This window comes from Nomascus leucogenys, chromosome 12 (genome assembly GCF_006542625.1).
Source record: "Nomascus leucogenys isolate Asia chromosome 12, Asia_NLE_v1, whole genome shotgun sequence".
Classification (NCBI taxonomy): Eukaryota; Metazoa; Chordata; class Mammalia; order Primates; family Hylobatidae; genus Nomascus; species Nomascus leucogenys.
This window is the reverse complement of record NC_044392.1, coordinates 50,102,372-50,125,905: the sequence shown is the minus strand read 5'-3', so window position 1 is coordinate 50,125,905 and position 23,534 is coordinate 50,102,372. Positions and strand designations below refer to the sequence as shown.

At 48.0% G+C, this 23,534-nt stretch overlaps 2 protein-coding genes across 2 annotated transcripts; both read right to left on the bottom strand.

The window, feature by feature from the left end:
• Nucleotides 1–793: 793 nt before the first annotated feature.
• TMOD4 (tropomodulin 4) lies at nucleotides 794–6,165 on the bottom strand. The gene is made up of 9 exons (XM_030824582.1): nucleotides 5,696–6,165; nucleotides 5,337–5,493; nucleotides 4,282–4,398; nucleotides 3,075–3,164; nucleotides 2,440–2,570; nucleotides 2,240–2,347; nucleotides 1,727–1,870; nucleotides 1,326–1,470; nucleotides 794–910 (listed from the first exon to the last, which is right to left on the bottom strand). Exons 1-9 carry the CDS (start codon nucleotides 5,816–5,818, stop codon nucleotides 888–890), a joined length of 1,038 nt encoding a protein of 345 aa, XP_030680442.1. The 5' UTR covers nucleotides 5,819–6,165; the 3' UTR covers nucleotides 794–887.
• Nucleotides 6,166–7,398: 1,233 nt separating this feature from the next.
• Nucleotides 7,399–23,085, bottom strand: VPS72 (vacuolar protein sorting 72 homolog). Its single transcript, XM_030824571.1, has 6 exons — nucleotides 22,879–23,085; nucleotides 18,695–18,847; nucleotides 18,403–18,517; nucleotides 17,187–17,363; nucleotides 9,238–9,382; nucleotides 7,399–7,971 (listed from the first exon to the last, which is right to left on the bottom strand). The coding sequence occupies exons 1-6, from the start codon at nucleotides 22,993–22,995 to the stop codon at nucleotides 7,584–7,586; spliced, it is 1,095 nt and encodes a 364-aa protein (XP_030680431.1). The 5' UTR covers nucleotides 22,996–23,085; the 3' UTR covers nucleotides 7,399–7,583.
• Nucleotides 23,086–23,534: the final 449 nt, after the last annotated feature.

Genomic DNA, 23,534 nt, shown 5'->3' with positions numbered 1-23,534 from the left:
CTGTTCATTCTCATTCCAACTACTCCTTGCCTGCAATGTACATGGCTCTCCATACTCCTTTTTTTTTTTTTTGAGATGGAGTCTCGCTCTGTCGCCCAGGCTGGAGTGCAGTGGCACGATCTCGGCTCACTGCAAGCTCTGCCTCCCAGGTTCATGCCTTTCTCCTGCCTCAGCCTCCTGAGTAGCTGGGACTACAGGCGCCCGCCACCACACCCAGCTAATTTTTTGTATTTTGAGTACAGACAGGGTTTCACCATGTTAGCCAGGATGGTCTCGATCTCCTGACCTCGTGATCCACCCGCCTCGGCCTCCCAAAGTGCTGGGATTACAGGCGTGAGCCACCGCGCCCAGCCACAGCTATCCATACTTCTAACCCCTCCCCCACCTTCTACCAAAGCCATGCCAAGCGTCAGCTGCATCAGCCTGGTGCCCTATTAATAAGACTGTCAAAAAGAGGTCTTTGCCCTTCATGTTGTCTGCCTGCTTCTCCACTACCACTCAAAGTCCTTTCCCCCTTCAAATCACATGAGGACTGCGGGTAGGCACTGGGGGGACCTGGCCACATCTGGAAACGGCTGCGGCTAAGTTCCCTGTGAAAATAGAAGAGTCGAAAGGCATTGGCAGGGTTATGGGGAACACCAAGGGAGGAGCTTCCCCACCTCCTCCTAGTAACCTGAACCTCCCTGCCTGCTGATCCCCAGAGTATAAATAATCCCCTGGTGAACTGGCAGTAACCCTTGGGGGTTAGCGCCAAGATTCTCACCCCAAAGCCCAAGGAAGGAGGCAGGCAAAATGGATAGAAGGGCTTTTATTTACAGGAAAGGAGGACAGATGAGGATTTAAGTGTCCAGTGCTCCCAGCTCTAGTTGGTAAAGGGAAATGCAGTGTTATCTCTTCTTTTGCTGGCGACCTGTAAAGGAGCAATATTAAACATAAGTGTTTGTTCCAGCTCCTGCTTTCCGCAAAGGCACTCTTCTCCTTTCCACTACCTTAGGCAAACTCATAAATTGGTAGTGTCTTAGGCCACCTTACAGGCCCATCCCACATTAACAAAACAAAACAAGAAACCACACCACAATTAAAATTACGATACCTCTAAACAAGTATGATTATCTCTAGCATCCTTTCTACCTCTCTACTGGTCCATATTTGGGGCAGGGGGAGTTTTCTGTCTACTTTCTGATCACTGTTGGTATTTGAACTTCTCATATGAATAGCTCTTTGGTAGCACCCTGGGCCATTAGTCATTAGGTCTGCTTTCAGGAGGATCCACCAATTTCTGCACTTCCCTGCCCACTCCACACATCATGTCTGCAGTTACTCACGTAGTTCATTGTTCCGGGTCATGGCCTGGGCTGCCCGAGCTCGTGGCCCCTGCTGCGTAAAGTGGTAACCAAAGCGGACAATAGAGGGACACTGCTCCAGCACAGTGGCCATCTCCATCTCCACTGCATCACCAGGCCACTGGCGCTGGGGGAGGGAGAGGCAAAAGCTGACAGTCACCTTCTCTGGGCTGTTTACCATCCCAGACCACAGACCCCTTTGGGAGGTCAAAGAAGCTTGTTTCTCCACAGTGGGTGAAGAGAGACACTGACATGGCTTCCCTCATAGAGACAATGAAGAGGAGAATTCAAACAAGATTAAGTAAGCTACCTGCTCCACTGGCTGGCTCAGGGAAGAGACTCAATGAGACTGAATGCTAACATCAGGGCAAGGGAATGCTGACCTGATTGTCTACACGGAGCTCAGTGAGTGTGGCATTTTCCCGAACTGCCTTCAGCACAGCCATGAGTCCTGTGCTGCTAATGAAGTTGGATTCGATGTTTAGGCTCTGGAGGCTACGATTCTCACGCAACATGTCAGCCACTGCCTGGGTAGTAGGGACTTGGGTTAGGATTAGGGAACAGTTTCACAGATGACTGAGGAAAGAAAGAACAGGAGCAAGAGGGAAACACAGCTCTTTGAGAAGAGTCTTTCAGGAGCTGTAAATGGAGCTAGAGGGATACAGAAAGCAGGGCGGATAGCACGGGAAAGCAGGGAGATGAATGTGCAGTGGGACTGGCAGTGTTAGAGAGGGTTGAGAGTTATCAGCCATAGCACTGAAGGTAGGAGTCTCCATGAGGGCTGCCCTAAGAAGGCATGATGAGAATAGCACTCCCTAGCAAAACCCTTTATGACAGCCATGCAAGGGGCGCAGGTAAGATGTGGGGAGAGGGCTGGGGATGTCAACTAGCCTTACATTGGCGATGGGGTCACCACTCCTCGTGGCTACCAGACTGAAGCTCCGCACATAGGTATTTGCCTTCATTGCCTCACACAGCTCACTTAGCATGGGTATTGGGATGTCCTACCAGAGGGGAATAGGAGATGGTGGGCTAAGGGACTCTCGGATGTCAGTGGTTATCCGGTGTTATGGTTTGGAGGATGCAAGTCAAATACCTGTATATTATTCAGGTTCACCTCTTCCAGCTCCTTGTCATTGCTTCGGACCCTCTTTAGTATCTCCTCAATGTTTGTGGGATTTGGGGGTTCATCCGGCACTGGCTTATACTTGTCAGGCTGTACCACACCTAGTAAGTGAGGGCAGGAAGGGAACCCCAACATGTTCCCCATAATCTCTGCCCCATTGGTTTTCTTTTCTTTTCTTTTTTTTTTGAGATGGAGTCTCACTCTATCCACCTAGGCTGGAATGCAGTGGCACAATCTCAACTCACAGCAGCCTTGACCTCCCGCCTCCCGGGTTCAAGACTCTTGTGCCTCTGCTTCCCAAGTATAATAGCTGGGATTACAGGCATGCAACCAGCTAATTTTTATACTTTTAGTAGAGACAAGGTTTCACCATGTTAGCCAGGCTGGTCTCGAACTCCTGACCTCAGGTGATCCACCCGCCTCAGCCTCCCTAAATGCTGGGATTACAGGCATGAGCCACCTCGCCTGGCACTCCACAGGTTTTCTTATCACTCATGCAGCATGTTCTCTCCCAGAATCATCAATTTCACCCTTTTCTACCTTCTCCCAGACACTAGGACTGCCTGCCCAGAGCCCTGGGGACCGTGCTCCCCAAACACACTCACTACTAATGCCTTCGGTGTTGCAGATTTCTCCACTGCAGAGGGCATCATAGTATTGCTTGTTGCTCATCAGTGTGTACATGTCTAGAATTGCTGGAGAGGGTAAGCAGAGGGGTCACAGGGAATGCAAAGGAAGGTGTTCCAAGCCTCCCTCCTACCTATTTCTGAATCTGCTGCATTTGTAAAGCCTGACCACTTACGCTTTGCCAAAGAAGTTCCCCACCCTCTCTCAGCCCCTGGGGTCCTTTCCATAAACTTCTTAAGGCAGTAGTTTCTAAAACATTGAGAAAGAGCTAAAGGAAGGTCCCTTATGAGCCACTAGAGGATAAAGAAGTCTGTAGAGACTCTCCTTTCAGCCAGAATGGTTCCACCTTTTTTCCCCCGAGACGGAGTCTCGCTCTGTCCCCCAGGCTGGAGTGCAGTGGTGTGATCTCGGCTCACTGCCACCTCCACCTCCCGGGTTCAAGCCATACTTCTGCCTCAGCCTCCCAAGTAGCTGGGACTACAGGCGCATGCTGCCATGCCTGGCTAATTTTTGTTGTTGTTGTTTTGGTTTTTTGTTTTTTTGAGACGGAGTTTTGCTCTGTTGCCCAGGCTGGAGTGCAGTGGCACTATCTCGGCTCACTGCAAGCTCAGCCTCCTGGGTTCACACCATTCTCCTGCCTCAGCCTCCCGAGTAGCTGGGACTACAGGCGCCCACCACCACGCCTGGCTAATTTTTTGTATTTTTAGTAGTGACGGGGTTTCACTATGTTAGCCAGGATGGTCTCGATCTCCTGACCTGGTGATCCGCCCATCTCGGCCTCCCAGTGTTGGGATTACAGGCGTTAGCCACCGCACCTGGCCAATTTTTTGTATTTTAGTGGAGACGGGGTTTCACTGTGTTGCCTAGGCTGGTCTTGAACTCCTGAGCTCAGGCAATCCACCCGCCTCGGCCTCCCAAGTGCTGAGGTTACAGGTGTGAGCCACGGCACCCAGCCCAATGGTTCCACTTTTATTTGCTCTTACAATCCCTGTAAAATTGCTCTTGAGGTGTTATTAAATTTAAAAATGAATAAATATATAAACAAACAAGAAAAGCTTGAAACTACTGCTTGAGGCTTTCTTAGACATCCACATTCTGGTTGAAGGCCTTCCTCACTAGTCCCATGTCATGGCTAGAATCCACCTGCCCCGATCCTCTCACCCTCAACTTCCTACAGCTACCCACCTGCAATGTCACACATTTCAGCATCTGTGGCATGTGCCAGTGCCTCCTCCAGCTCAGGCTCCAGGGTGATCTGCTCCTCTGCTGGGATTTCCCTCTTGGGCTGAATATAGGGTTTCCCTGATGGGGAGATGAAGGATGGTTCAGGTAGAGGTAATTTCTCCCAAGATCCCGGCCTCCAGGTTTCTTTCCTTCTCCAGGAGGTAGAATGCTGGGTCACGAGGGGACACTGGAAAGCCTGAATCCTCTACAAGCTCAGGAGTCCTTAGTCCCCTGATCTCTCAAGAACTGAAGAGTACGGGGCCGGACGCGGTGGCTCACACTTGTAATCCCAGCACTTTGGGAGGCCGAGGCGGGTGGATCACGAGGTCAGGAGATCGAGACCATCCTGGCTAACACGGTGAAACCCCGTCTCTACTAAAAATACAAAAAATTAGCGGCTGGGCATGGTGGCTCTTGCCTGTAATCTCAGCACTTTGGGAGGCCAAGGCGGGCTGATCACGAGGTCAGGAGATCGAGACCATCCTGGCTAACATAAGTGAAACCCCGTCTCTACTAAAAACACAAAAAAATTAGCCGGGTGTGGTGGTGGGCGCCTGTAGTCCCAGCTACTCGGAGGGCTGAGGCAGGACAATGGCGTGAACCCAGGAGGTGGAGCTTGCAGTGAGCCAAGATTGCGCCACTGCACTCTAGCCTGGGCGACAGAGTGTGAAACTCCATCTCAAAAAAAAAAAAAAAAAAAAAAATTAGCAGGGTGTGGTGGCGGGCACCTGTAGTCCCAGCTACTTGGGAGGCTGAGGCAGGAGAATGGCGTGAACCTGGGAGGCAGAGCTTGCAGTGAGCCGAGATCACGCCACTGCACTCCAGCCTGGGAGACAGTGAGACTCCGTTTCAAAAAAAAAAGAACTGAAGAGTGCAAGCTGGCATTTAAGTGTCAGGGCATCTGAGTCCCTAGGCAACTAGGAGCTGGAAAGTGAGAGGGAAGCTGGAGTGGGGACAAGTGAGAGACAGCACAGCCACTTGGGTTCTACAAGGCATGGATGTCAGGGTGCCCATACCCTTCTTCTCGCCTGTGAAAGGCACCAAGTCATCACGCTCTTTGACTTCTAGTGCCTGTTGCTCCAAGTACTGCAAAAGGGCCTCTCGGTCCAGTGGCCCCGTTGGGCTCTTCTTTGTCTGGTCACGTTGTCTTAGTCCAGCTGGCAGGAGCATGTTCTTAGGGATGAGTTTTGGGGAGCAAGTCAGACCTCCCCTCTGACCTAGGTACTGCTAGGTCTCCCTAAAACATCTCCAGACACCTTTCCCCTGGCCTTAGGACTCTTGGTCCTGTAGCAAACCCTATTCTCAGCCACCCAGAGCCCAACACCCTTCCCAAATGCCTGGGACTGCCCCTGGTTCCCTGTGCTGGAGCCCCTACCTCAGGGTCCATCTCCTGTAGCTCACAGTCCAGCTGTTCTAGCTCCTCAGGGCTCAAGGTCCTTAGGATCTCATCTTCATCTATGTCTCTGTATTTCTCCAGTTCCTTCTGATATGATGACATGGTGGCCCCCACCCCCTCCCCACTGTATGGCACTCACAGAGCCTGGGCAACATGGGACAAAAGGATGGACAATGGTAAGATGGACAGGGACACAGCAGGGACACAAAGAGACCAGCCAGGGGGGCAGAACATTGGATTGGATTTCTTGGAGATTAGAAATCTAGTTGAAGATGGGAAGCCGGGAAGATTAGGTTGTTTAGAGTTAGAACTAGAGTCTCCTTTCTGCTTCCCCAGCTTCCAGCCACCCTGGATGGGGATCCCAGACATCTAAGCTGGGTTTGTCTTCCCACGGTATGACAGAGAAATCCTGGCAGCACCCCTCTCCTATAACCTCACTTGTCAGTGCCTTCGCCCTAACACAGCTGCCGGAAGCCCTGCCAACACAGCTGGTCCCATGCCCAGTTCCTATTGAAAGGGGATGAGGGGTGGGGGAATAGAGAGCTTCATGGAAATTCCTCCTCTCCTCCTCATAATCCAGGCTTTTTCCTAAACCGGATAAAAAAATCAAGGACAATGGGGTGTAAGGGGAAGAGAGAGTCTCTTACCCAATCCTCATTTCCCTTTTATTGTGGGGGATCAAGATTTCACTTTCTGTGTTTGCTAAAATTTGAAGTCTTAAGGGAAAGCAAGGGCTCGGAGCAGTTGGGGGACTTCCAGGTTGGGGGAAGGGTAGTAAGGCCTCTGGAGAAGGGACTGAGTCCCCATAATCTGTCCCTTGCTTTGGACAGGAAGGTGACACCAGACCAATGGGTGTAAATGGGGTAAAGTTTTTTTAAAACCAGTGGGAATATTAAACTCGCACAATTTTGTACAATATAAGATACACACAAGAAGCTATACATACACACCATGCTGAATATGAAAGATCCAGAAAGTATGTGAGACACTCACATCAACAATGTAAACTATACACAGTTAAGGGGTAGGACGGCACAGTGGCAGAAATATACACTGAGTGACAGAGACAGGGACACACTCCACATCATTCCCCATAGGAACCACTCTTCTCCTCCCATCTCCCACCGGACTGTCATCCATAAGCCCCCTGTCTTCCCCACCTACCAGTCCTGGTGGTCACCTCCCTTCTCACCTCCCCTGTGTCAGTACGTCTGTCTGTTCTACTACAGCACTGTCCCAGCAGCAGGAGGAGCCCAGTGCCGGGGGAGAGGGTGGGGGAACAGTGAGCTCAGCATTTTATTATTTTAGCTCTGGCCAGGTGGGGGGTAGTGGGAGATCACATATACACAGCCCCCATACCCTGCCCAGCCCTGAGAGCCTCTAGTGGTCATTAACAGCCATGGCATCTCCTCCACTTCCCTTCATACAAGCCCCAGTCCGAGACATCAGAGTTCGACTAGAATCAGCCAGTTCCTTCTTATTTGGTGCCTGCTGTATTCAAAACAGTGAGTGTAAAGTGATGGGAAGGTCAATACAAGGATGCGTTTTGGTGTGCAATTTTCAGATGTTTATAATTTAGTTGGAGGAATGAGCTCATAATAAATGCTATCAAATAAAGACCCAAATATATTCAGGTATTCATAAATACTTCTTGCTCCCAACCCTAGACTGGACACCAGACAAAAGGGATCTTTCTATTTTATTAGATTAAAAAACACAACGAAACCTGTAAGAACTAGGGGAAAAGGAAAAAGAAATAGATTAGGCAAAGATCAGAGGTGACAAAGGGGAGAAGCAGGGAGAGGAAATGGAACAGCAAGAGCCCCAATCATGGCAGGAAAGAAGTTTCTGAGGACTAGACATCTCTTCATTTAATGACAATTTTCTGGCGCAAGGCTCGGGGACCAGAGCCAGGGAGGGGCTCAGGAGGTGGCGGGCCGGGGCCCAGGGCTGAGGCAGTAGGCGGCAGTCCATGGGCAGTAATGTACTTCTTGTAGGCCTCACGAATGATCTTGAAGGCTCGAGCAGTGGCATAGGGTATGTCTGTAACAGGGTCCCGGTATAGGGCTGGACGATGGGTCACTGGACAGACCTCCCGAACAGGGACTTTTGGGGGCCGCCCTTGGGGGAACCATTCCTCGAAAGTTGCATCATCACTAAAAGTGATGAAGGTACGTGAGCAACGAGCAGGGGGGTTGACGGGTCCAGTCCCAGCATGAGGAGTCAATGCAGATGCCGAGGGAACAGGATCAAGTCTGAGGACAAAAGACAAAGAAAAACACAAAGAGCTGAGGAGAGAAGACAACAGATATACAAAGAAGGAAATCAGGCCGGGCGCGGTGGCTCACGCTTGTAATCCCAGCACTTTGGGAGGCCGAGGCGGGCGGATCACGAGGTCAGGAGATCGAGACCACGGTGAAACCCCGTCTCTACTAAAAATACAAAAAATTAGCCGGGCGTGGTGGCGGGCGCCTGTAGTCCCAGCTACTCGGAGAGGCTGAGGCAGGAGAATGGCGTGAACCCGGGAGGCGGAGCTTGCAGTGAGCCGAGATTGCGCCACTGCACTCCAGCCTGGGCGACAGAGCGAGACTCCGTCTCAAAAAAAAAAAAAAAAAAAAAAAAAGAAGGAAATCAGGCTGGGTGCAGTGACTCATGCCTGTAATTCCAGCACTTTGGGAGGCTGAGGCAGGCAGATGACGAGGTCAGGAGTTTGAGACCAGCCTGACCAACAAGGTGAAACCCCGTCTCTACTAAAAATATAAAAATTAGCCAGGCGTGGTGGCGGATGCCTGTAATCCCACTACTCAGGAGGTTGAGGCAGGAGAATCACTTGAAGCCAGGAGGCGGAGGTTGCATTGAGCCAAGATCGTGCCATTACACTCCAGCCTGGGTGAGAGCGAGACTCCATCTCAAAAAAAAAGAAAGAAAGAAAGAAAGAAGGAAATCAGAGAGATGAGGAAAGAGAAAAAGGAGGCAGGGTGTTGGGAACATTCTGAGGAACCTACTAAGTGATTGATGGGAAAAGAAAGCTAGGCCAGAAGGAAAAACAGGAAAGAGAAGAAGAGAGAAGCTAAAACAAAAAGGAATAAGAAAGAAATAAGCTGGGCTGGGCGCAGTGGCTCACACCTGTAATCCCAGCATTTTAGGAAGATGAAGCGGGAGGATTACTTTAACCCAGGAGTCTGGGCAACACAGCGAAACCATCTCTACAAAAAATACAAAAATTAGCATGTGTGGCTGTACTCCCAGCTACTTGGGAGGCTAAGGTGGGAGGATCGCTTGAGCCCAGGAGGTGGAGGTTGCAGTGAGCCGAGACTGCACCACTGCATTCCAGCCTAGGTGACGGAGCGACACCGTGTCTCAAAAAAAAAAAAAGGAAAAAGAAAATGAGCTGAAGGGAGTGAGGAATCTGAAAGAAATCTCCAAGTGTTAAGGAGAGCTGTGTGAGAAAAGCAAGCAAAATGGGGCCAAGAGAACATGAGCTGAATATACAATCTCTTTTCCTCTTGAGATTCACTCACCCTTCTATGTCAACGTTCTCTTCCTTGGGGCCTGGCTCCCCAACAAGTGGCACTGTCACTGAATGATAGGTGATTATGGGCCCAGGGCACTTCCGCTTCTTATGAACCTGCTTCTTTTTGTCAGCCTCGAGCCGCTCATATGTCTCTTTAGGGTCAAAGGAAGAAATGAGGGGATGATCAGAATGTCCCTTTTTCCCACATCCCAGTACTGTCCCACGATCTCTCAATTATCTTCCTGGCTATCTAGTCACTGCCAACTACCAGAGACAACTATGGAAGTCCTCTAAGGCCCTCTGGCACCTCCCATTTTGTAAGTTTTCTGCTTATAAGTTTTTTCTTGACATCTTCTCTGCTCATTTTTCAAGTACCCCTGGGCCCTCTATAGTACCTCAGAGTTGGAAGGTACCCCTTGATGAGGAGCTTATTTGCTTTCCCAGATACCAAAATCTCCTCTACAAACGCCCTGTCAATTCACTCCTACAGCTGGGTGTGCTGGCACACGCCTGTAATCCCAGCTACTTGGGAAGCTGAGGTGGGAGGATCGCTTGAGCTGGGGAGGCGCAGGTTGCAGTGAGCTGAGATGGCACCACTGCACTCCAGCCTAGGCAGCAGAGTGAGATCATATCTCCAAAAAAAAAAAAAAATTAACAAAGTAGGAAATTATATTTAAATATAGAGATTTCTGGTCGCTCTTAAACAAGAAAATCTGGCAACCCTGGGTCTGCATTCTTACAGGGGAACAATTAGCTGAGCTGAGTAACTGTTCCTCCTTTCAGGCACTCCTCTCCAGTTCACCACCATCCCTCTGGCTGGCTGCACATTTCATGTTACCTGCCTGGTCTCCGTGACACTGCTCTGTGGTGATGCCCTATTGGTATATATGTCTCCTCCTTAAGGGCAGTGACTATAACTCATATTGCCTAAATATTATCAGGGTGATACAGCATTTTCCACATTACAGGCACTCATTAAATATTTGTTAATGAATAAATGAATCAAGGCCAGGCACAGTGTCTCATGCCTGTAATCCCAGCACTTTGGGAGGCCGAGGTGGGTGGATCACCTGAGTTCAGGGGTTCAAGACCAGCCTGACCAACATGGTGAAACCCCGTCTCTACCAAAAATACAAAAACTATCCGGGTGTGGTAGCACATGACTATAATCCCAGCTACTTGGGAGGCTGAGACAGAAGAATTGCTCGAACTTGGGAGGCAGAGGTTGAAGCGAGATTGCGCTATTGCACTCCAACGTGGGCAATAAGAGCGAAACTGTCTCAAAAAAATAAATAATTTTAAAAATTTTTAAAAAAGGGCTGGGCTTTTTTTGGTGGCTCACACCTGTAACCCCAGCACTTTGGGAGGCCAAGGTGTGCGGATCATGAGGTCAGGAGATCAAGACCATCTTGGCCAACATAGTGAAACCTCATCTCTACTTAAAATACAAAAAATTATCTGGGCATGGTGGTGCGCACCTGTAGTCCCAGCTACTCTGGAGGCTGAAGCAGGAGAATTGCTTGAACCCAGGAGGTGGAGGTTGCAGTAAGCCGAGATCGCGCCACCGCACTCCAGCCTGGGCAACAGAGTGCGACTCCGTCTCAAAAAGATAAATAAATTAAAAAAAAAAAAAAAAAAAAAAAGAGGCCAGGCGCAGTGGCTCATGCCTGTAATCCTAGCACTTTGGGAGGCGGAGGTGGGCGGATCACAAGGTCAGGAGATCGAGACCGTCCTGGCTAACACGCTGAAACCCCGTCTCTACTAAAAATACAAAAAATTAGCCGGGCGTGGTGGCGGGCGCCTGTAGTCCCAGCTACTCGGGAGGTGGGGGCAGGAGAATGGCATGAACCCAGGAGGCAGAGCTTGTAGTGAGCTGAGATTGCGCCATTGCACTCCAGCCTGGGCAACAGAGCGAGACTCCGTCTCAAAAAAAAGAATCGCCAGGCGTGGTGGCTCATGCCTGTAATCCCAGCGCTTTGGGAGGCTGAGGTGGGCAGAGCACCTGAGGTCGGGAGTTCGAGACCAGCCTGACTAACATGGAGAAACCCCGTCTCTACTAAAAATACCAAATGAGCCAGATGTGGTGGTGCATGCCTGTAATCCCAGCTACCGGGAGGCTGAGGCAGGAGAATTGCTTGAACCTGGGAGGCGGAGGTTGTGGCGAGCCAAGATCATACCACTGCACTCTAGCTTGGGAAACAAGAGTGAAACTCTGTCTCCAAAAACAAAACAAACATACGAAAAAAAAAATGAATCAAAATATTCCTCGTCCACTTCCTCTGAATGAACTCCAGATTTCTGTGTCCTTAAATACGGTTACGATGAACACAATCCCCTAAAGTCTGACCATAAAAAGAGTACTCTGGAGGCTGGGTGCAGTGGCTTACGCCTGTAATTATAGCACTTTGGGAGGCCTAGGCAGGTGGATTACCCGAGGTCAGGAGTTTGAGACGGACCTGGCCAACATGGTGAGACCCTGTCTCTACTAATAATACAAAAATTAGCTGGGCGTGGTGGCTTGGGCCTGTAATCCCAGCTACCGGGAGGCTGAGGCAGGAGAATCGCTTGAACCTTGGAGGCAGAGGTTGCAGAGAGCCGAGATTGTGCCATCGCACTCCAGCCTGGGCGACAGAGCGAGACTCCGTCTCAAAAAAAAAAAAAAAGAGTACTCTGGAAACCCTTCCAATGATTGAACCTCTCTTGCACTTGAACTGTTTGATAATACTGCTTTCTCTCCCTTGAGCTAGTCTTCCAACCCCTCAACCCCTTTACTTTTTCTTTTTTTTTGAGACAGAGTCTTGCTCTGTCACCAGGCTGGAGTACAGTGGCGCGATCTCGGCTCCCTGCAACCTCCCCCTCCCAGGTTCAAGCAATTCTCCTGCCTCAGCCTCCTGAGTAGCAGGGACTATAGGCACGCGCCACCATGCCCAGCTAATTTTTGTATTTTTAGTAGAGACGGGGTTTCACCATGTTGACCAGGATGGTCTGGAACTCCTGACCTCGTGATCCACCCACCTCAGCCTCCCAAAGTGCTGGGATTACAGACATGAGCCACCACGCCTGGCCCAACCCCTCTACTTTCAAACACTTGCCTACACCCTCTGGAACTCGTGCTCTGTAATCTGCCAACTCATCTATATCCTCAAGCTCCTCACTCAGCATTCCTTCCATGACTTGCCTTAACAGAAACCTGGTCATTCACTGAGGCCACCACTCCTCTCTGCAGACCTCTGGTGGAGGTTGCTCATTCTCTTACATCCCTACAGGATATACCTATGTCCTACTGGACCCCACCCTGTAGCTTTCAGATCACTACTTTTCTGCCTACCAGCAAACTCTCTTCTCTTTTGAGACCTGTGCCAAGAGTCTAGATTACCTCCTCTCCTTCCTAGTCATGGTCACTCCCTCACTCACTGAAGACTTTGGCAGTGGTTTCCACTCTTCGTCTCTACCCCAATTCCCATCATCTTAGGGTCACCCTGGTGACTTCGAAGTGCACTTGGGTAGCCCCTTCAACACTGCATGGCCACACTTTATCACCTCATCTCTAACAACCTTCTTTTCCATGTCACTTTAATTTTTTTTTTGAGTCTCACTCTGTTGCCCAGGCTGGAGTATAGTGACATGATCTCCACTCACTGCAACCTCCACCTCCTGGTTTCAAGTGATTCTCCTCAGTGATTATCAGCCCCCTGAGTAGCCAGGACTACAGACATGCACCACCATGCCTGGCTAATTTTTTGTATGTTTAGTAGAGACAGGGTTTCACCATGTTGGCCAGGCTGGTCTCGAACTCCTTACCTCGTGATCCGCCTGCCTTGGCCTCCCAATGTGCTGGGATTACAGACATGTGCCACCGCGCCCAGTCACATTTTCCTTTTTAAATCACGCTTAGGTTGCTCACTGTATCATTTCAATCACTTCAGTCACTCTCTTGTCAATAATTCCCTTGCCCTGATCTGGACTGCTGAGTGCCACTGGAGAAAAATAACAGCACAGACTGGAACCACCATAAATTCATGGTCCTAGCCTTCAGCAGGTCCCTCAATACTGCTCAATATCCCACATCAATAACTATTTAAATGCTCCTCAGTCTCCTCAAGCTTCCAGCTGTATCCTTAATGTTTGACAGATGGTGCTGCATAATGAAAAAGACATCAGGTGAGAACCACTGCGATGCCCTCCCTCTGGATTACAAACATACAACTGTAAGCCACATTTTTAAATAGAGACAGGGGTCTCACTATGTTGCCCAGGCTGGTCTTGAACTCCTGGGCTCAAGCGATCCTCCTTCCTTGGCCTCCCAAAGTGCTAGGAGCCACTGCACTCAGCTAAGCCACTGCACTCGGCTAAGCCACACTTTCTTTCTTTCTTTCTTTCTTTTTTTAAAGACAGAGTTTCACTCTTGTTACCCAGGCTGGAGTGCAATGGCACGATCTCGGCTCACTGCAACCTCCGCCTCCCGGGTTCAAGTGATTCTCCTGCCTCAGCCTCCCAAGTAGCTGGGATTACAGGTATGTGCCACCACACTCAGCTAATATTTTGTATTTTTAATAGAGACTGGGTTTCCCCATGTTGGTCAGGCTGGTCTCGAACTCCTGACCGCAGAAGATCCGCCCGCCGCAGCCTCCCAAAGTGCTGGGATTACAGGTGTCAGCCACAGCGCCCGGCCACCACACTTTCTTTCTCCCTTCCCCCATCTAAAGCCAATTCCTCCACCATGCTGCTCTGGTTCCCAGCCTTGCCTCCCATCTCCAAAAACCTACACTATTAATAACCGTTTTTTCTTCTCTTTCTTTAAACTCAGTTGTTTCTCATCAAAGATATAATTTCTAATATCTTCGAATAAAATAAAAACAACTTTACCTTAATCTCAGACCCCTCTGTAGCTTCTATGCCCTCTTCTACCCTTCATGGCCAAGCTTGAAAAGTTTTGCTCCCCAATATACTTTGATATGACTTGGTCCCCAAAAAGTGCTAAGGTAATGTCTGACCTCTATCTCACCAAAACCAATGGGCACTTCTCAGTTCTACTAATCATCGTCTCAGCAGCAATTACTCTCTTGAGACATTCTCTATCCTGGCATTTTTAACACAAACTCTCCTGGGTTTCTCCAACTCGTTGGTCACTTCCAGGCTCTTTTCAAAGCTCCTCCTCTTGTATGAAACTATCACATTTTAGTGTCTGCAGGACTCTATCAGGCCTCTGTTTTCTCACTCTGAGCTTTCTCCCTCCATGCTCAGATGCACTCCAATATCGTCAATTACCATCCATATTCTAAAGACTTACAAATTTGTATTTTCAGCCCAGATCTCTTATTGGAACACCAGATTTGCATATTTAACTGACCTCTCATCACTGCATGAATTGCTCACAAACTCCTTAAATTCAACATGTTCAAAAATAAATTTATTTTTTTCCCCACTGAACTTGCTCCTCCTTCAGGGTCTCCTAAGCCAGTTACTGATGTCGAAAACCTGGGAATTGCCGGGCGCCGTGGCTCAAGCCTGTAATCCCAGCACTTTGGGAGGGTGAGGCGGGTGGATCACCTGAGGTTAGGAGTTCAAGACCAGCCTGGCCAACATGGTGAAACCCCCATCTCAACTAAAAATACAAAAAAATTAGCTGGGCATGGTGGCAGGCACCTGTAATCCCAGCTACTTGGGAGGCTGAGGCAAGAGAATCTCAAGCCCAGGAGGCGGAGCTTGTAGTGAGCCGAGATCACGCCACTGCACTCCAGCGTGGGCAACAGAGTGAGACTCTGTCTCAAAAAAAAAAAAGAAAAGAAAACCTGGGAGTCACTCTCCTTACAGTGGTCCAAACCAATCAACGTGGACAAGGGATGCAGATTGTAACTACAGTAACATCAAGGTGACCTTGTTGCTTGTGATGGTTCTGTCATTACTTTATATGTTTTGAGGGACAGCTACTGTTTTAAAATACTTAATTGCTGTTATATAAATAAAGATTATATGTCCCACTTTAATACCAATATAATGAAAGAAAAAGTGATGAGAATATATCCTGAAGATGTTAGGGATGAGCTAAATCTTTTCTCAATCATTGTGTTCTTTTGGAGTCAAGTTATCTAAATTTCTTTCTTTCTTTTTTTTTTTTTTTGAAACAGAGTCTTGCTCTGTTGCCCAGGCTGGGATGCAGTGGCGCAATTCTTGGCTCACTGCAAGCTCCGCCTCCTGGGTTCACGCCATTCTCCTGCCTCAGCCTCTTGAGCAGCTGGGACTACAGGCACCCACCACCATGCCTGGCTAATTTTTCTGTATTTTTAGTAGAGATGAGGTTTCACCGTGTTAGCCAGAATGGTCTTGATCTGCTGACCTCGTGATCCACCCATCTCGGCCTCCCAAAGTGCTGGGATTACAGGTGTGAGCCACCGCGCCTGGCAAAGTTATCTAAATTTCAAAATTATTACTAATCTGGAATAGGATGGGTCCCTGATGTTCCAGGTAAATAATCTCCCACTTCTGGGAAATCACATCTGGCTTATGCATATTCAATTATATATGGTTGGCCAAAAAAAAAAAAAAAGACAGAGAACAAAAAAAAAAGGAGATTCAAGAAGAGAAAAATGGCCAGGCACGGTGGCTCATGGCTGTAATCCCAGCACTTTGGGAGGCTAAGGCAGGCAGATCATGAGATCAGGAGATCGAGACCATCTGGCTAACACAATGAAACCCTGTCTCTACTAAAAATACAAAAAATTAGCCGGACGTGGTGGCATGGGTCTGTGGTCCCAGCTACACGGGGGGCTGAGGCAGAAGAATCATTTGAACCTGGGAGGTGGAGGTTGCAGTGAGCCAAGATCGCGCCATTGCACCCAAGCCTGGGCGACAGAGCGAGACTCTGTGTCAAAAACAACAAAAAAAGAGAAAGAAAACGTATTAAATACTGTGGGTGATTCCACATGCTATTTCACCCAGAAAGTATATACTAAGAGGTGTGAATCTGCTGGTCCTTCAATTTATCATGTACCTTTCACGATACGAGACTCCTTACTACTCTATAAAGAAGTATATATTTTTGTATGATATACTACTGTACATGGTTCTATGCCTATAAACTGAAGAGGTTTTTTTTTTTTTTTTTTTTTTTTTGAGATGGAGTATCGCTCTGTAGCCCTGGCTGGAGTGCAGGGGTGTGATCTCAGCTCACTGCAACTTCCACCTCCCAGGTTCAAATGATTCTCTTGCCTCAGCCTCCCAAGTACCTGGGATTACAGACATGTGCCACCATGCCCAGATAATTTTTGTATTTTTGGTAGAGACGGGGTTTCACCATGTTGGCAAGGCTGGTCTGGAACTCCCAACTGCAAGTGATCCACCCACCTTGGCCTCCCAAAGTGCCGGGATTACAGGTATGAGCCACTGCGCTTGGCCCAAACTGAAGAGATTTTTAAAGCAATACCATAAAATGAAGAGATTTTTAAAGCAATTTATCTCATGAAGGACTAATCTGCTGACTTTACATTCTCATGATTATCATTAAAGTCAACATTATCACCCCCTGCTTTTTTTTTTTTTTTAGAGATGGGGTTTCACTATGTTGTCCAAGCTGGTTATGAACTCCTGGCCTCAAGTGATCCTCCTGCCTAAATTCCCTGAGTCATTAGGCATACACCCCATTTTATAAACAAGAAAAGCAAAATGTGAATAAGTCAAGTAATTTACCTACAGACTTAAAGCAAGTGAATAGCAGAACGAGGATTTGACCTCAGTTCTATATAACTCTTATTTTATACCAAAGTACCTTAGCTTGTTCTTCAGAGTGCTCGTAACTGCCTAGACTCTTACACCTAATTACCTACTCTCTCCCATTTCTTCCTTCTGATTCCCTCATCCCAAATTTCCATCTCTCCAGTTCTTTGGTCCTCCAGGTCTCATGGTTTTTCTCATGCCCCTCAGCCCCTCTACCCACTTTTTCCGAAACCACAGACTGACCCAGTGAACGTAAATTAAGCTCTTCTGTGATCTTGGCCTCCCGGAGCAGTTCCTCCTGGGTCAGTGGCCGCTCACAGTGGGGCCCCTTTCGCCGTCTTGACTGGCCCTGCCTCTCCTGTACCCGAAGGAACGTTTGTCGTGTATGCTCAGCTGTAGACTGACGCATGGACTTCCGACCTGGAAGAGAGTGAGATAAGAAGAAATCTTTGAATTCATGTCCACCTATTTTATTTATTTTGAAATTTTGTGCTTGGAAATAATTTCTTTTCTTTTCTTTCCTTTTTTTTTTTTTTTTTTTTTGAGAAGAATCTCGCTCTGTCACCCAGGCTGGAGTACAGTGGCACGATCTCGGCTCACTCCAACCTCTGCCTCTTGGGTTCAAACAATTCTCCTGCCTCAGACTCCCAAGTAGCTGGGACTACAGGTGCATGCCACCACGTCCAGCTAATTTTTTGTATTTTTAGTAGAGATGGGGTTTCATCATGTTAGCCAGGATGGTCTTGAACTCCTGACCTCGTGATCTGCCTGCCTCAGCCTCCCAAAATGCTGGGATTACAGGCACGAGCAACCGTACCTGGCCTGGAAATAATTTCAAACCTACAAAGTTGCAAGAATAGTACAAGGAATACTCATGTATCTTTTACCCCTATCACCTATTGGTAATATTTTGGCCCTTTTGCATTTGTATGTGTGGTTTTTTTTCTGAATGATCTAAATTAGGTAACTAAAGTTGTACACATCATGGCCTTTATCCCTAAATATTTCAGTGTGTATTTCCTAAGAATGAGGATTTTCCTATCCATAGTAAGTTATCAACATCAGTAAATTTTTTCTTCTTTTTATTATTTTTTTTGGGAGACGGAGTTTTGCTCGTTGCCCAGGCTGGAGTGCAATTGTGTGGCCTTGGCTCACTGTAACCTCTGCCTCCCAGGTTCAAGCAATTCTCCTGCCTCAGCCTCCCAAGTAGCTGGGATTACAGGGGCCCACCACCACACCTGGCTAATTTTTGTATTTTTAGTAGAGACGGAATTTCACCATGTTGGCCAGGCTGGTACCGAACTCCTGACCTCAGGTGATCTACCCGCCTAGGCCTCCCAAAGTGCTGGGATTCTAGGAGTGAGCCACCGCACCCGGCAACAACAGTAAATTTAACACTGATATGATACTTTATCATCATATGCCAATTTTTCCAATTGACCCAAACATCCCTACTCACTGTCAGAGCCGTCATCTTGTAGTTCTAATGGCAGTAATGCCTTCTCTTCTCGGGCCTTCTGAGAGCTACCAGCCGGGGTGTTGACCTTTCGAGGCCTTAAGCTCTTGAGAGGCTCCTGAGGACAGATTGGAATCAGATACCAGGGAACAGAAGAAGTAAGGAGAAATACGAGGATCTCAATGAGAGAAAACTAGCATTGCCAGAAATGGAAGTGGCGTAGGGAGTACTGGGACCTGATGAAAGAGAGAATAGGAATTGAGGAAATCCAAGACAACTAGGACTCCCCCTGTACCTTATAGGCCTTGGTGACTACTCGGCGCTTCCTTCTTGGCTCTTCTGCTTCTCCATCACTGGATGGTTCATCCCCTTCATCAATGTCAAAGTCAGAGTCGACTTCGTCCTCTGTGTCTGACTGGTCCCCTTGATACTCATCATCTCCGGATTCCTAAGGACACAGGGAGATGAGGGTTGGCTGGCAATGGAAGCCTTAATGCCCCTTCAGGAGAAACAGAATCTCTCAACTTTCTTGATAAGGGCTGCCCTACTCTCCTTCCGAATCCAGCCCTTCATTTTCCTCAGGCAAGAAAACTTTTTAGCTAATGGCCTTTGGCTCCAGTACCACCTCCTTCCAACATTAACCGATAGCCCTTTACCTGCAACACACTGTTAAGTACTGGGGAACAAAAGGATATGGTTTGGTCTCTACCTTCAGGGGCTTACAGTAAAGGGGAGAACATAATCTACTTTTTTTTTTGAGATGTGGGTCTCGGCCAGGCTTGGTGGCTCACGCCTGTAATCCCAGCACTTTGGGAGGCCGAGATGGGCAGATCACTTGAGGCCAGGAGTTTGAGACCAGCCTGGCCAACATGGTGAAACTCTGTCTCTACTAAAAATACAAAAATTAGATGGGCATGGTGACGCACACCTGTAGTCTCAGCTACCTGGGAGGCTGAGGCAGGAGAATTGCTTGAACCCAGGAGGCATAGGTTGCAGTGAGCTGAGATAGTACCACTGCACTCCAGCCTGGGCGACAGGGCAAGACATAGTCTCAAAAAAAAAAGGATGAAGAGGACTTAAACTATAGTTGAAAACACTGTTAGTATTTAGACAGCCAAGAGGGAAGAAGGAATCATGGGCAGATGAAATAGCAGAAACAAAGGCGCAGAAATGGTAATGTGTACAGCATGTTTATGGAATAAGGATTTAGATCTAAGTAAAACTTTTCTCTGTCAAGAAACCTTGTTAGCCAACTGCGTTTGGCTCCAGCACTGCCTCCTTCCAACACTGATTGCACTGTAGGACTATATGATTTGAAACGAAGGTTGCATTCCATTTATGGAGAAACTCAAATGTCACGCTAATAAACACGATTTTAACCTGCAGGCCAGTGATTCTCAATCCCCTCCATCTCCTTATTTGTCCTACCATTGATAATCTTTGTTGAGGTAAACTAAAGTTACTGAGAGAAATATGTGTCATTCCTCAGGTGTGTTGGGACAGAAAAACAGCTGAGTACTGCTACTATGGATAATGGAGAGCCACTGAAGATTTAGGGGAGGGGTAACGGTATGTACAATGGGTATTTCAGAAAGCTCTGGAGGCAGTTAGATGGCCTGGAGTAGAGAACGTGAAGTACAGCCTAGACCTTAGGTGAACAGGCTAGGGCTAGAATGGCAGTCATTTTATAAAGAAAAGGGAAAAAAGCCACTTGAGGGAGAGGCAGTCAACTGGGCTGGGTGACACCTCACACATGTGGCTCTCTCTTCAATCAGTGATGCAGACTAATGGGCTAATCTTGGTACACATGATGCCAAAGCAAGCAAATAACACAGATGGTTGACACGGCAAGCCAGCCAGAGTTCAATTTTGCACTGATGACCATCATTTCCTCCTAACTGATGTTTGTAAAAGACGGCCTGGGAACACATTAATCCCCTCGGCTTTAATCTGGTATTAAGCCATATCACCAGAGGGTAGTAGATCAACCACACATTAGCTTAGTGCCCAATCAACATACTTGCACTAAATTAAGGATTTACTACCATTCCTTTGGCTTTTATTGAGAGTCATTAAGAGACATCACTAGATAAGAGAATGTTTGTATATCATCCATGAAAACCGTTACTTTTTATAATATAAAGATATAATGATAAATGCTCCCTAGGATTTAAGGCTGAAAAAGTTTGTGTCTCTTGAAGAACTTGTATGCTTCTTACTAAAAAAAGAAATACAAGGTTTGGCTACCAGGAAGCTCACAGCTAAATTTAATATCAATTGCTATTACCACTTTAGCAGAGGTTCTTGGTACAATTACTTCTGATCTGTCTCTATTTTTACTGTTCCTACTTTTTGTTTATATTGTAAGCCTCCTTAAATCCTTTTTGGAAGCATGAAAGGTACATATTAAATAACAAGTCGTAAAATGACAGAAGTAGGAAAATGGCCTTAGAGGAGGGATGAGAAAGTTCTATTTTAAACTAGTTGGTTAGGGCTGTGTCAGTAATGACTCTGTCAGTGATGTGGGTTTTTTGTTTTTTTTTGAGACAGAGTCTCGCTCTGTCGCCCAGGCTGGCGTGCAGTGGCGCAATCCACTGCAACCTCTGTCTCCCGGGTTCAAGTGATTCTCCTGCCTCAGCCTCCTAAGTAGCTGGGATTACAGGCGCACACCACCACACCCAGCTAATTTTTTGCATTTTTAGTGGTGACAGGGTTTCACCATGTTGGTCAGGCTGGTCTCGAACTCCTGACCTCGTGATCCACCCGCCTCGGCCTCCCAAAGTGCTAGGATTATAGGCGTGAGCCACCGCACCCAGCCCCTAAGTCCTGTGGGTTCTATTCCTTAATTTCTCTTGAATCTTTGTTTCTCTACTGCCATGCCCCCTTCAAGCCATTCTCATTACAGAGTAAGTAATCTTCCTAAAGTACAAATTTCATCCTGGAATTCTGATGACTCTTCTCAGTCCTCTGGATGAAGAGCAAAACTCCTTAACATAGCTCACAAGGCCCTAAATGATCTGGCCCATGCCTACTCCCTCCAGGCTTAACAATCTGTAGTCTCCTTCATGCTCTGGAGAATGAAAGTAGACTTGCAGGTCCTAGACCAGGATCTCAATGTCTTTACATACTCTCCCCAACCTGCTCTGTGGACTAACCTTTCTCCTTCTCCTGCTTTTTATCAAGCTAAGGTCTACTTTTCAAACTGTCCTCGGCTTAAACATCATCCCTCCAGGGATACCTATCCTGATCAACAACTTTGGTTCAGATGTATTACCTTAATTAACACTCTTACACCTTGTTTTAGTCCTTATCACACATTTTTTGTTTGTTTGAGACGGAGTCCTGCTCTGTCGCCCAGGCTGGAGTGTAGTGGTACGATCTTGGCTTACTGCAACCTCCTCCTCCAGGGTTCAAGCGATTCTCCGCCTCAGCCTCCTGGGTAGCTGGGACTACAGGCGCACGCCACCACGCTTGGCTAATTTGTGTATTTTAATAGAGACGGGGGGTTTTACCATGTTGGCCAGGATGGTCTCGATCTCCTGACCTTGTGATCCACCCACCTCGGCCTTCCAAAGTGCTGGGATTACAGGCGTGTAATCCGTGTGCCTGGCCAAAGCCACTGTGCCCGGCCCATCACACAGTATTTTAACTGTTAACCCAGCCAGTTACCCCACTGGAGCATGGAGTATGTAAGGACAGAGCACTGTTTTTAATATTCTGTTTCCCCAGAGCCTAAAACAACCTATTACCGATGGCATGCTCTGGGTACTCAACACATTTAATAAACGAGTAGGTTCAACTAATAAAAATTTAGCAAGTGGCAGCCCAGTCCGGACACCTCACACATAATGTTGAACAAAACAGACCATCTCTATACAGTTTACAATGCAATAGAAAAGCATAAGCAAGTAAGCAAACCAAATCTAATTACAAATTGAAATATGTTCTGTGGAAGAAATCAATGGGGACACTTGTTAGGATAGTCAAGGAAGGGTTATCTTCTTGAGAAAACATTTACACTGAGACTTGAAAGCTGAAAAAGGAGTGGGCTAAGCTCCTCTACTTTTGGAGCGGTTCCTTTCCATGTCTCAGGTGAATAATCCAGCAGTGGGCCAACGAGTATACATCGAGCAACTGACTACTAGTATGTGTGTGCCTCGTGTATGCTGGACGTCAGAAGTACAGTGAGAGATGCAACCACGCAAGTACACGGTAGGTTTCTGCCGTTCTCTGTTCTCTTAAGTGCCTCCGGAGAGCTTCTCCGTCTGAGGCCCCTTTGACCCCATCCAGAGCTCTCCCTTCTAGGACTCCACACTACCCGTCCCCCCGCCTTGCCCCCCGGCTCCGATTCACCCACGCCACTTGAGTATCAGCTCCCAGAGCTCCTCTCTATTCCCCGCCCTCTTCTTTGTCCGGGGTTTCTCCCTTCAGGGCTCCTCTTCGCTTCCTCCCCTCCCTTTTCCCAGGCCCGGATCTTGCCTCTGTGAAACCCCCATAAGTCGTCTGGTAGAACTCATCTTCCTCCTCTGCCTCCAAAAGCCCAGAAAGCCGGTTCCCAGCGGTCTTCCGGGGTGCCCGGCCCCCAGCCAAACTCATACCGCCTACCGAGACTGCGCCGCCACTCGCAGCCCCTCACCAGCTCGGTTCTGGGAGCTCGACGCTCGATACCACTACCTGCGGGTGGCCCCCAGCGGCGGAAGTCGGGCGTTTACAGGCAGAAGTAACAGAGTGTCGAGAGACTCCTAGTCCCACCCTCTAAACCCTCTTTACTCTTCAGCCTCTCCTAGTCCTCCTGCGCGGAGCCTCTAGGCCGCTTGCCCTAGTACCAGATCTCCCTTGCTCAATGAGTCCACTTGGTGGTACAACGACCCCCATAACCCTAAGTCAACACATTTTCTTTTATTTATTTTTATTTTTAATATATACATGGTTTTTGTTTTTTTTTTTGTAGGGACGGAGTCTCTGTCGCCAGACTGGAGTACAGTGGCACGATCTCAGCTCACTGCAACCTCCGTCTCCCAGGCTGAAGCGATTCTCCTGCCTCAGCCCCCCGAGTAGCTGGGATTACAGGCGCCCGCCACCATGCCCAGCTAATTTTTGTATTTTTAGTAGAGACGGCTTTCACCATGTTGGCC

Coding starts and splice junctions, on each gene's coding strand:
- TMOD4 (XM_030824582.1), bottom strand. CDS start 5,818: ATGTCATCATATCAGAAGGAACTGGAGAAATACAGAGACATAGATGAA. Junction 4,399..5,336: donor TTTCACAGGCGAGAAGAAGG/GTATGGGCACCC, acceptor TCTCCCCATCAG/GGAAACCCTATATTCAGCCC. Junction 3,165..4,281: donor TGAAATGTGTGACATTGCAG/GTGGGTAGCTGT, acceptor TACCCTCTCCAG/CAATTCTAGACATGTACACA.
- VPS72 (XM_030824571.1), bottom strand. CDS start 22,995: ATGAGTTTGGCTGGGGGCCGGGCACCCCGGAAGACCGCTGGGAACCGG. Junction 18,848..22,878: donor CTTATGGGGGTTTCACAGAG/GCAAGATCCGGG, acceptor CTGTGTCCTTAG/GAATCCGGAGATGATGAGTA. Junction 17,364..18,402: donor ACAAGATGACGGCTCTGACA/GTGAGTAGGGAT, acceptor ACTCTCTTCCAG/GTCGGAAGTCCATGCGTCAG.